General features: G+C 35.3%; 1 protein-coding gene across 1 annotated transcript in view; it reads right to left on the reverse strand.

Moving 5' to 3' along the window:
* GTF2A1L (general transcription factor IIA subunit 1 like) overlaps positions 1-13,907 on the reverse strand; it is a 61,510-nt gene that overhangs the window by 26,230 nt on the left and 21,373 nt on the right. The window contains exons 4-6 of the mRNA XM_015112323.3: positions 11,703-11,758; positions 9,048-9,132; positions 7,119-7,708 (exon numbers count right to left, since the gene is read on the reverse strand). Of these exons, the coding sequence (XP_014967809.1) occupies positions 7,119-7,708; positions 9,048-9,132; positions 11,703-11,758 (731 nt within the window). The remainder of the gene's footprint in view (positions 1-7,118; positions 7,709-9,047; positions 9,133-11,702; positions 11,759-13,907) is intronic.

Consider the following 13,907-nt stretch of genomic DNA (forward strand, 5'->3'; position numbering starts at 1 on the left):
TCACCTGAGGTCAGGAGTTCAAGGCCAGCCCAACCAATATGGTGAAACCCTGCCTCTACTAAAAATACAAAAAATTAGCAAGGCATGGCAGTGGGCATCTGTAATCCCAGCTTCTCGGGAGACTGAGACAGGAGAATCGCTTGAACCCAATGAGCTGAGATCATGCCACTGCACTCCAGCCTGGGCAACAGGCCTAAATGTAAAATCTGTAACTATACAATATTTAGAAGTATAAGAAAATCTCTGCAGCCTTTGATAAGACACATGAAAAAGAAAACAAAAGATAAAAATAATAAACTGGACTTCATCAAAATTAAAAACTTCTCCTTACCAAAAGATAGCATTAACTACCAAGGATGTGGTGTACCAACAACAAATCTTATACATTGCTGGTAGAAATGCAAAATTCCACCATACATTGCTGGTGGAAATACAGCCACCTTGGAAATGAGTTTGACTGTTTCTCATAAGCATACATTTATCATCTTATCTAACAACCCCACTCCTAGGTATTTACACATACAAAACCTACACATAAATGTTTTCAGGTTTTTTGTTTGTTTGTTTGTTTTTTGAGACAGAGTCTCACTCTGTCTCCCAGGCTAGAGTGCAGTGGCATGGTATCAGCTCACTGGGTTCAAGCAATTATCTCTCCTGCTTCAGCCTCCCAAGTAGCTGGGATTACAGGCGTGTACCACCATGCCCAGCTAATTTTCGTATTTTTAGTAGAGATGGGGTTTCGCCATGTTGGCCAGGCTGATCTCGAATTCCTGACGTCAAGTAATTCAACCATCTCAGTTGCCTAAAGTGCTGGGATTACCCAGTGCCTGGCCCTTTCAGGGGCTTTATTCACAAACACCAAAAACTGGAAACAACCCAAATGTCAAACTGGTAAGTAAATGTGGTATAACCATACAATGGAATGTACTCATACACGCAACAGCATGGATGTATCTCCAATGTATTGTGCTGAAAATACATGCTGCATGATTGTGTCTAACATTCTGGAAACCATAAACTTATCCCAAAAGAAAACAGATCAGTGAGTGACCGCTAGGAACTGGGGGCTGAAGGAAGGTATTGACTACAAAGGCATGTGAGGAAACTCTGAGGTAATGAAAATGTTCTCTATCTCAGGTAGGGTTGTATAATTTCAGTTTGTCAAAATTCATATGGTACATCTAAAAACTACCTTTTAAAAGATGAATTTTATTGTATATATATCATGCCTCTTTAAATTTGAGTTATTTTAAAGCCAGTTAGTTTGAGACCAGCCTGGCCAACATGGTGAAACCCCCGTGTCTACCAAAAAAACAAAAATTAGCTGGACATGGTGGTGTAGGCCTGTACTCCCAGCTACTTGAGAGGCTGAGGCAGGAGAATCTCTTGAACCTGGGAGGCGAGGGTCGCAGTGAGCCAAGATCGCGCTACAGCACTCCAGCCTGGGTGACGAAGTGAGACTCCATGTCAAAAATATATAAAAAATAATAATAATAAAGTCAATTAGTATAAGATTTTTTCCTAGGCCTAAACCACACATTGAAATTGGTTTTTTTGTTTGTTTGTTTGAGATAGAGTCTCGCTCTGTTGCCCAAGCTGGAGCGCAGTGGCGCGATGTTAGCTCACCACAACCTCGGCCTCCCAGGTTCAAGTGATTCTCTTGCCCCAGCTCCCGAGCAGCTGGGATTACAGGTGCCTGCCACCACACTCTGCTAATTTTTGTATTTTTAGTAGAAACGAGGTTTCGCCACATTGACCAGGCTGGTCTCGAACTCCTAACCTCAAGTGATCCGCCCACCTTGGCCTCCCAAAGTGCTGGGATTACAGGCAGGAGCCACCATGCCCAGCCTGGCTTTTCATTTTAATGGCAACAAGTACTGAAAACCTTAAACCATAAGATCTTTTGTTGAAAAATGAAGCAGAGCTTCTGTGTTACTTTGCCAGATGAGCATAAGCTTATAAAGGAATACTGAAGATTTTAGGACTCTTCTAGTTGAATTTATGTAGCCTCATACCATCTTCCTTCAATCAGTGAGGCCCTCTTTACTCTGGGAGAGGATTAAAATTACAAATCTAAATTTAATTTCAATAACAGCAAAAGAGTTATCATTCTCAACTTTTTTCTTCAGAAGCACTTCCACCAGGTATTGAAAAATTCACGATTATCTGACTCCAATATCTTCTGAAGTGGTAATTTGACCAAAACAGCCAGGAGTTGTGCAGCAACATCCATAATTGATACCGCAGGACCATGAAAAGATTTAAGTCTTTCATATAGCCAAACATCCACCACATAGATCATCAGTGAACTCCTCTAGGTCAAATTGTTATGAGGGGGCTTTTGCTCCCTCTCAAAAATAGTAAATGTCTCCCCAAGGATCAAGCAAGGGTCCTTTCAAGCATTTTCCTTTCAACAGCCAGAAAAATTCTGCATGAAGAATTTAATATTCTGCCTACATTGTTTGATAAATGTCTTGGGAAACACAATAATTCAAAACCATGGCTCTAATATATTTGAGTTTTATGTCAGCAGATGAGACTTCTTTTAGAATTATTGGCATGTCTTAGCACTAATGCATGCCATGTGCTGAAATAGACAGCAACGCTTTCTTTACTAAAGCAGCAAAACCATGTTTGCCAGGCATCTCGGGAGCTCCAATGGTGTAGAGTACCAAATTTTACTAGCCAAACTTTTCATTATTAGAAAGATGTCAGTTTCCAATTTTAAAAAAAAGAGCTCACAACATAAAAATTATCTGATGGTATCAATGTACAAATAATGATTAAAATCAGATATTGGCAGCCTTAAGAAACATTGGTATTTTTAGCCTGTTGAATGTTAAAGGAAAGTCGCTGCTGATACTTCTATGAATTCCAGCCAAACCTGAAAGAAATGTCAACAATTCTAATGCAGATGATGTCATCTGACAGAGGAAATGCTTCCGTTTTTTTTCTCTGCTCTAAAACAAACCAGCTCAATAATGTCCAATATTCTCAGCTTAACCATGGTGTCTTTGATTGTATGTGGCTTCCATGACTGGGTAGTATAATAAGCAAGTAAATAGGATGCTTCATGATAAAGCTTTGTTTGCCAAATCCAGCTTCCAGTCTTTGCCATTTAAGCTTCCCTCCAATGAAAGAACCATATTTTTCCAATGGCTAGTAAAAATTTGCAGAACTTTATACCCATATGTGGGGATAAATATAAAACAAGATAAGCCTAGGCTACAATACACATTCTTTTCACATTTTCAGCCTAAATTATGTCAAATTCAGTGGCCTATAATTGTAATGGCAGCACATATTTTCTTTTATTCTTAACAAGAATTTAATCTATTACAAGATAGTAACAATGATAATTATATATTACCTGACCATGTACAGTAGCATCCCATGCTACTTCACTCTTATTTGGAATGAAATATATCTTAATATATTTTGACAGATATAAAAAATTATTTTGTTAAATTGGCTTTCTTCTTATAATGAAAAAGTCACATATCTGGTTTAAATATCTCTGACTTTGATATATTAATTTCATAATGGCATACAGAGACTCAAAAAGTATTTACTCAATTTAAATGAATTATAAAGTCAAATAATTATTGATAGGACATTTTATCTTTTAGAGGAATACGTGCAGACTTAGAAGAAAAATGAAAACTCTCACTTAGGAGTTATATATTCTCTTATCCTTTCACTCCATTTTTCACTCATACATTGATTTTGAGCTACATCAGTGGTTCTTAGCCTTGACTATATATTACAATCACTTCAGAAGCTCTTAAATATTGACGACTGAACCCCATTCCAGATTAATTAGATTTAAATCTCTTGGGGTAGACGTGCACTTTCCTTTAATGGCCCAGTGATTTTATCATTCAGCCAGGATTGAGAACTACTGAGCCAAATAAACTAATTCTAGATCCCATCCTTAAAAGCTTACACTCTAGTACACACGAGTGTGTATATATTCTTAGATTACTGCATATGCAAAGATAAATGTACCTGTCAATGCAAAGAAAACATATCAATATATCTTTGAACTACATTATGACAGACATGCTTCAGGCGACAAAACAGAAGAGCTACATCCAATTTAATAATGAAGGAAAAATTAGGTGGAGAAGTACTGAAGATTTCTGAAGGAAGTAATGAATAAGCAGGAATTAACCAGAGGAAAGGATGGTGGGAAGAAACTCCAGGCATCAAATAGGGGGGATGACAAAAGCAAAAAGAAAAGTAGGAAACAACAAGGTTAAAAACCAAGAATCACTCACGGTTACCAGTTCCCAATAAAGAATATTCATGTGAGGAAGGAAGAATAAATAGGAAACTTTGGCAGAGAAAGAACGTGTAATATGCTTTGTGTATGTATATTAAGGTGCCTGAAGTTTATTTATTATAGGTGAAGGGCAGTCAGTGATGTGTTAAGTGCAGAAAGACACAATCAGGCTGCATTTGGGACAGATCTCTGGAAGCCACCAGGAAGAGAGTGCTAACATGCACTGAGCATTTACCACGGTGCCAGTGTGCTGCTGAGCACTTTTCATTGATTGTCTTAACTAATCCTACCACAATTATATGGTAGATACTATTATCTTTATTTTACAAATGAGTAACTTCTCTAAGTCATATAATTATTAAGGAATAGAGAAGGGATTCAAAACAATTCTGATCCCTGAAGCCTAGGCCTTTGACCTGTAGGACGGATGGATTGGCAGGAGCAGAGTAAGAGGTAGAAGAGACTACACACTGATAAATTAGTCAGATAAAATTATCCCACATGAGAAACAATTAGGGCAATGGCACTAGGAGTGGAGAAGAAGAAACAGATTCCAGGAATATTTACAAAATTTAAAAATTATCAAATTCACATAATTCAGCCTTAAAAAGGAATGAAATTCTGACGCATGTTACAATATGGACTAACCTTGAAAACATTATGCTAAGTGAAATAAGATAGTCACGAAAGGGCAAACATTGTATGATTCCATCTTTAAAGTACCCAGAAGAGTCAAATTCAGACAAAGAAAATAGAACAGAAGTTACAAGGGGCAGAATCAAAAGTTATCAAGAATATATTTTGTGAAACAGAATGTTAAACCCACATAGATCCTTACTTCTTAAACCTATAGATCCAAAAGCTCTCCAGTAGTTTACAACATAGGAAAAGTAAATGAGTAGAGTTGATTATAACTTGCTTTAAGCTACTTATAAAAAGAAAAACTACTTGTAAAGTCTTTGAAAATTAGTTCAGCATAAACTTACCAAACTGCTTACTGTCTCAAAGGTAACTTACAATAAATCAATCAGCATTTTATATATACTCTCATATGTTTATATTTTTGTGTTTTAGATATAGACCTTTTTTAAAACTAACAAGTTACATGAAAAGTTACCCAATATATTACAAGCTCATAGAGCATAATAGCACTAATCTAAAGCTTACTATGGTGCCAGAAGCTTTAAATACTCAATATATATTATCTCTGATAATTCTCAAAATTACAAGGTTGGTATTAGGGCCAATTTAAAGACTAAAACTGAATTTCAGTGAGTAATGTTACACAGTTTGCTTGCAAGTAGTGAACCTAGAATTTGAACCTACTGTGGTTTCAAAGCTTATGTTCTCAACCACTACCCCTAATCAATCCTTGATTAATATCCCTTAACTAATCTATTTCCCCATATCAGAAAAAGGGCATGATGACATACAACACATAACAGTAGAGTAAGTCCTTGACTCATCACACCAAACATCTGCAAAGTTCACACAGAATCCAGGCAAAAAGTGCCTCCAAAAGTATTAGTGATGAAAACAAACATTTTACATTTGTAGTTAGTTTTACCTCAAAACCAAATGTTTCATAATTATTAGTTTAGCCTACATTTATTTACTAAATGTTATATATTACGTAAAAAAAAATTTAAAAAGTCAATAAAACATTTTAGTATGAACACTTACAGCAAAACTAACAACAGATTTGCTCAGAGATCTTGAACAGGTTTCATTAAATATCTGAAACATTATAAAACAGGTCAAATAGTTTCTGATCATCATTTTCTTTGTTTATGGGCTTTCACTATGCCCTATATCTTTTCCTAAGTAGCAAAATTTAAATATCTTGAAGATAAAATATTAAGGTGGTGCTTAACTGTCCATTGCTACAGACTTGTACAGTGGCTCTGGATGATGGCTAAACCATTAGCTGGAGCAAAAACCTTTAAGTATTTTTCACATGTCCTAAATTGTATAACTAGAATTAGCCACAAGATGTATTTCATCTTTGTAAAAAGAATGTAATTTTTTTAATTTTTATAATCCAAAATTATCCAAGAATCTTTCTGCCATTACTATTAATTCCTTGAAAATTAATAATTCAGACCTATTTTTGGTATCAAAAGTTAACTATAAGCTAATTTTTTGTAGTTTCAATACCAAAAGAAATTAAGTAAAACTAGTATTTTAGTAGGCAGGGAGAAACAAAATTACTAGCAACATAATCCCTCATGTAGGGAAAAGTTTCCATATAAGAATTCAGAAAAATTAGGTAGAGCAGGAAAAAAAATACTTTGTGGGCTTCTTTTGTATATTACATTTGATAATTAATTATCTCAAAACATTCCATAAACTACTGGTATGGATTTCTGGGTCTTTTAATTTTTATCTGCAGACAAAAAACAAGTTTCCCAATGTAAGAGACTGGTAAATAGATTACCTTTTAAAACAAATGCATTTTCTCTAAAGAAGTATTCTAATTCATCTATTGAAATGAAAACTTTAGAAATGCTAAGCATGAATATTTTAAGAACTGATGGTCATATTAAAAACAACAATAAAGATACAATCTTCTTGGTTGTACCACATGTGGATGTATATAACACTACTGATCTGTACATTTAGAAATGGTTAAGTTGGTAAATTTTATGTTACGTGTATTTTATCACAATTAAAAATTTTTTTAATCAATAGAAAAAAGAAATAATCTTCTAAAGGAAAAAACAAAACAAAATATATATAATTCTGATTAACATTATAGCTTGAAAATACTCAGGATATCCAATCACTGGCCACTGTCTGTCCCGATACCAAGAAGTTGGACACAGAACTATACCTTCTCTGATACAGGTATGTTGCTGGGTTCCTCTGTATTTCTTGGTTGCTTTACAGATTCACATCCATACATCCCATTTTTAAGAATATGAAGCTGAATATCAGTCACGTGCTGGTGGAGAGCCCCATGAGGGCTTGTGGAGAGGGACTCATCATGCAGATTTTGAGTCATGCTAGCTGAACCACTGAGCACTGACTCCACATTAGGATTTGTTTGAGAGACCTGTGGAGAAAATACAACACCTGGAAGATTGACATACTGAGAACTTTCCTGATGACGTAACAAAGCTTCAGGCACGATTTTATGCTCATTTCCAGGAGATACAAGTATATCACTGGCGGCATTTTCTAAGTGTTTCCTATCTACTGGCCCAGAAGGTAGAACTGTGGGTTGCTGTAGCACAGTTTCAATTCTCTGTGATTTTTCAGTAGTTGCTTGAAGAGAGCATGGATTTAATTGTGGAACACTAGTTTGTATTACTGAAGGCTGGCCAAGCTGTTGAAATACTTGCTGAATTGGATGCTGAAGAATACCTGCTCTTCCAGAAGTCTGTGTCACCATAATTGGTACATTGACTTTATAAAGGTGACCTTAAAAAGGAGGAAACAATCTTGTAAGTATAATAGAATTAAAATTTCCTTTGACAACAATCACAAAAAAAATCTCATCCACAACAGGCTGGAAAAAAATATACTGATATGTTAATGGTGGTTATCTCTAGGGGTTTTTCTTTTATTCTTCAGACATTTTTGGATTTTCTACAATCAATATATAAATTCTTATTTTTTAATTATGTATGTTTAGCTTTAATTCCAGACTTCTCCCACAATTGTTTATATGTCACACTCTGAGATACAAAAAGGCCACCAATATTTAATCCATGAACCTCTTCCATTGTTCGATAAATTAATGTTATCAACCAAAAACTGGATTTTAACAAACATAATCATGTAAAATATAACTTCATATATTTAAAATGCCATATAACAAGAAAATGCTATCCAAAAGAGAGTTTAATGATTTCAAAAGTAATCAAATTTCTTCTCCTTTCTTCCTTTAAAATAACACTATAAAAGAAAAAAAAAGGCTGGGTGCGGTGGCTCATGCCTATAATCACAGCACTTTGGGAGGCCTAGGCGGCTGGATCACAAGGTCTGGAGATCGAGAACCTCCTGGCTAACACGGCGAAACCCTGTCTGTACTAAAAATACAAAAAATTAGACGGGCGTGGTGGCGGGCACCTGTAGTCCCAGCTACTCAGGAGGCTGAGGCAGGAGAATAGCGTGAACCCGGGAGGCGGAGCTTGCAGTGAGCCAAGATCAAGTCACTGCACTCCAGCCTGGGCGACAGAGCGAGACTCTGTCTCAAAAAAAAAGAAAAAAAATAAAGGACTTATTTTTGAGCACTGAGTTAGGTGCTTTACTTAAACTTTACAACAACCCAAAGAAGAGGTATGATCCTCTTCAAAATCAAGAGATGGTGCTCTGAAAAGCAGAGACTGGTTAACCTCAAAACTGTTGTTTGTTCTATCAGACCATGCAACCTCTACTAAGAAAGGGGACAAAGGTGGATCAACCTAATCTTTAGTCCGTAATTAGAGCTAGCAGGAATGCAGGTAAATTATTTTATTTTGTATTTGTTAAAATTTAGATAACTGACTTGAATTAGAAAAAATACATACAAAGAACCCCTATACAATGTTGGGAAAGAGAACTGGGAAGGAAATACAGGACAGGCCTAGTACAATGTCTTTTATGGTAGACTGTCTCCATAACAATGAAAACCACCATTTATCATTACTTCTAAAATCTATTTTATTAAAAGTTCTTATAACTTCTGGTATATAATCTATTAAAAAATCATGAAGCTTAACGTCCAAAAAATAGTACCAATGCTAAAAACAAAAATATTCTTAGAATATACTCTCACCAGATACAGTCTGTAGTGTCACACCTGCTGGTACATGAATGGGATAACCAGGAAAAGTAAAGTTTGCACTGGAGTTTGAAGTACCCTAGATATAAGAAATTTATATCAGAAAGTTAGAAAAGGACTTTACTTGTATCTTTTTTTCCCTGATCTCATAGGGAGTCAAAAAATCTGATTGTGGACAATAGTTTGACAATACTTAACATTTAACATTAGGGCTGAGTTCTTTGAATAAAACAGTTTTTCGATATTGATCAACCCATTAAGGATCAAGAGGAATCCTATTCTACAGTTATTAGCAAAGAAGTCAGTAAGTCCTAATGAACAGTATAAACATTGACTCAAAAAACTTGCCCAAGACATAGCTTCGCAAGGCCATTGATTCTCAGATCTGCAAAAATTTGAAAGATTGATAACATCCAGTGTTGTTGAGAATGTGATAAAAATTGGTTTTCTCAAACCACTGTTTGTATGAATGTATATTGGTACAATCCTTTTGGAGAGTAATTTTTGCAATATATATACCAAAATTGAAAATACATATGACCTTTGACCCAGGAATTCTACTTTTAGAAATTTGTCCTGATTATCACACAAACACGCAGAAATATATACAAGCATAACCAATGGAATACTATATTAGAAAAATGCTGGAAATAATTTAAATGTTCACCAACAAAAGTTTGTTAATTAAACTGTGTTACATCCACTAAGGCCAATGTGTACTAACTGAAATTGAAAGCAGTACGTCTGTATTACTAAATTAGAAAACAGAAATTACAGAAACAGTAAAAAGAGTATTCATACTTTTTACCCTGAAAACTAATATAGCTTTCATGAAAGAAGTCTGGATGGATAAACATCAAACAGTTAAAACGTTTATTCTTGGAGTATAAGACTACAGAGCTCTTTCTTTTATTTATAAATGTTTTGCTTTTTTACTTTTAAGAGACAGGGTTTCATTCTGTGGCCCAGGCTGAAGAGCAGTGGTGCAGTCATAACTCACTGTAACCTCCAATTCCTAGGCTCAAGTGATCCTCCTGCCTCAGCCTCTCAAGTAGCCAGGACTACAAGCACACACCACCATGCTCAGCTAATTTTTTTAAAAAAATTTTGTACAGGCCGGGCATGGTGGCTCACACCTGTAATCCCAGCACTTTGGGAGGTCAAGGCGGGTGGATCACTTGAGGTCAGGAGTTTGAGACCACCCTGGCCAACATGGTGAAACCCCGTCTCAACTAAAATACAAAAAATTAGTTGGGCGTGGTGGTAGGCATCTGTAATCTCAGCTACTCAGGAGGCTGAAGCAGAAGAATCACCTGAACCTGGGAGGCAGAGGTTGCAGTGAGCCAAGATCATGCCACCACACTCTAGCCTTGGATGACAGAGTGAGACTCTGTCTCAAAAAAAAAAAAAACTGTAGTGATATGGTCTTGCTATGGTGACCAGTACCTCAGTCTCCCAAAACACTGAGATTACAGGTGTGAGCCACTGTGCTCAGCCTATTTTTACTTTTTATTAATATAAGCTTATTATTTATTTAAACAGGAAAAAAGTATTTCCTTGAATTCCAAAGGCAGAGGTATTTCTTCATTGGTCTCCTATCAAAAGCAGCACCATTCTTTCCAAAAATCCTATTAAGGTGTGTGGTTTTGGCTGTTCTTAGTGAAGAAATGGAAATAACTAGCCCACTAAGCATTTGCCCTAGAAAGGCAACCTATGGGCAGAAAGAAAATTAAAAACAGTTAGTATATACTCTCAGTACTATGGAAGAAAGATAAAAGTGAAAAGCTGCTATTCTTCTCTACCCGAAAAACTACTTGGTTTTCTATGTTAACATGTACATTTATCCTCTGCCTCCAAGTACTAAGGGGAAAAATATTAACAAGCTGTACTTCACAAAGGTACAAAATGACAAACATATTCCAGTTTAATTAAAGTAAAAACTATGATGTTGCTCCATTCTGGAGGGGAAAAAAAATCAGAAAAAAAAAAAACTCAAAATTATCTATTTAGGATGTAACAAGGATATAACATTACACAGTGTATTAAAACCTCATACAACATAACTTCAGACATTTCCTAACCTTGTAGGTATAGTCTTGGAAGATGCTAATGACCTGTCTGTAAGACAGGAAAACTTGGCAAGAAAATGTCAATTCTGAAACTTCTGAGTTTTATTACATCTATGCTATAGATGTTATTCTGTCGCCCCACTCTTTACCACATCTTTTGTTTCTTTTTTTTTTTTTCCTTTGAGACAGAATTTCGCTCTTGTCACCCAGGCTGGAGTGCGATGGCATGATCTCGGCTCACTGCAACCTCCACCTCCCAGGTTCAAGCGATTCTCATGCCTCAGCCTCCTGAGTAGCTGGGATTATAGGTGCCCGCCACTAGGCCCGGCTAATTTTTGTACTTTTTAGTAGAGACAAGGTTTCGCCAGTTGGCCAAGCTGGTCTCAAACTCCTGATCTCAGGTGATCCACCTGCCTCAGCCTCCCAAAGTGTTGGGATTACAAGCATGAGCCACCGTGCCCAGCCACATTTTTTCACTTTCAGCTGGAGGGTAAGAAATTACATCTACGTTCAGCATTTTGCCACCACTCACTAACAGTGGGGCATATCTTTTAAAATATATTTTAAGTAAGCTACATACCAGTTCTGCTGTAGTAAAACTTGGAAGAGTTCTACCAGCAGGAATAACTAATGATGCTGCATAGAAAACAAAATAAATATGCGTTCATTAGAATTTACCAATTTAATAAAATCACTAAATATAGCTTATTTTTAAAAAATATTTTCTATCACTAACAGGTTAAACCATGGTGAATTCTAAACTTCCTGATTCCAAGTGAGGTAAAAAGTAATTATATTTTTTGCAACAACTTCAGATAAAGACTTTACAAATAAACTCCTTTAAATGCCAAAAGAAAATATCTCATTGTAATCAACCATACTGTACTTTGGAAATCCATAACAAAACACCTAGATTGTCCTTAGTAAGTCAAGGTAGCACTAAATCTCTCTTACAACCCTTCACTGGAGAGAAAAAGTAATATTTATTAAAGAGGCACATTTCCAAGAGACTATAATATTGAGCATAAATTTGTAACCCAACATAAACCCATTCTAAATTGTATAGGTTCAAAATAAATTCCAATTCATTATTTTATGAAAAGTTATTTACAGTACTTTGGGCAAGTAAGCAAGCACACCTGAATACTTTTAGGAACAAAAGAATAAAAACATGTCTCCTCAAGTCTCTGCAGTAAAACAGGTACAACTGCTAAAAACAAATCCCCAGATTGACAACTCGACCTACATTAGAGCTACAATCCCATATATCTTTCCTTTATTATCTACCAGTTTTTCTGTGCTAACCAGCCTTTCATTTATAATACATCTCAAAGATTGGCCAGCTAGTTGTAAATGTAAACTATCATTTAAAAATAAGTGTAAAGAAAAAATAGTAACTACAGTAGAGGGATCTTAGTTGATCAATGTAATCATATACCTTAGATACTCAAGGTTCATTTTACCTAAACGTGACTAAATATGGTGGTTAGAATGTCATTTTCCCTCATCTTTAATAAAAACACAAACTTTAGCATGTTTATGTGTTCATGTAATATTTATTATGGCTTGTTTTTCACATACTGCATTAAGGAAAATTGCCCCAAAGATCTGTTCCTGACATTAGAATCACTCCATCACATAAAACAACTCATAAACAAACAACTCATAAAAGCTAACATTTTTTTAAACTAACCATTCCTTCCACGTTAAGGCAACAGAAGAAAGGCTACAGATTGATGGTTAATGAAGCACAGAATTGTTTTTATCCTCTGTTCATCTATGACTTTGCTTATTAACAGGCATTATCTTAGAAAAGCTAAATTAGAAAGAATTGAACTGGCAGGAACACAATGGTATTAGTCTTCATTAGCTGAAGTGAGCAAAGCTTAAGCTGCTACAGCTTAAGTAATAGCCTGAGAGGAAACAAAAATCTGTTAACACATTGTCTAAAGCAATTAAACGAATTCCTTGAGAAAAAATAGCAACAATCATCCTCTTTTAAATACTTGCAATAAATCCTGTAAGATAATTCTCTATATTTAAATAAATCAAACAGGACTATAAGAGAGTTTTTAAAGTTTCTTTATAGACATTGGAATAAAAGCATTGAACAGTTTTATAATGAAGTTTCATGCAGCTCCTACTTAATTTTGATACTAAACTAACAAGTTATATAATTGAACATATAAAAATAACTTGTGATCAACCACACTGTACTTTGGAAATCCATAACAAAACACCTAGATTGTCCTTAGTAAGTCAAGGTAGCACTGACTCTCTTATATAGATCATATAAAAATAACAATTTATTTTTACATGTTCATATTATACCTTTAAATGTATGTGAAACAAATTTTAATATTCAAGATGGTTTCAATAACAAAGTAAGTTTTAAATAAGTATGTATTTTTACTCAAACTAAAAGTGTCATAACTTTGATCTTCACGTATATGTTCTAGAAATACTACATTTTTTTAACTTTTAAGTTCAGGGGTACATGTGAAGGTTTGTTCCACAGGTAAATTCATGTCACAGGGGTTTGTTGTACAGATTATTTCATTACCAAGGAATTAAGTTCAGTACCCAGTAGTTATCACCCTCCACCCTTAAGCAGACCCAGTGTCTGTTGTTTCCTTGTGTTCATGAGTTCTCATCATCTAGCTCCCACTTGTAAGTGAAAACATGCAGTATTTGGTTGTCTTTCCTGCTTTAGTTTGTTAAAGATAATAGCCTCCAGCTTCATCTGTGTTCCCACAAAAGACATGATCTCATTCTTTTTTATGGC

This window comes from Macaca mulatta, chromosome 13, assembly GCF_049350105.2.
Source record: "Macaca mulatta isolate MMU2019108-1 chromosome 13, T2T-MMU8v2.0, whole genome shotgun sequence".
Classification (NCBI taxonomy): domain Eukaryota; kingdom Metazoa; phylum Chordata; class Mammalia; order Primates; family Cercopithecidae; genus Macaca; species Macaca mulatta.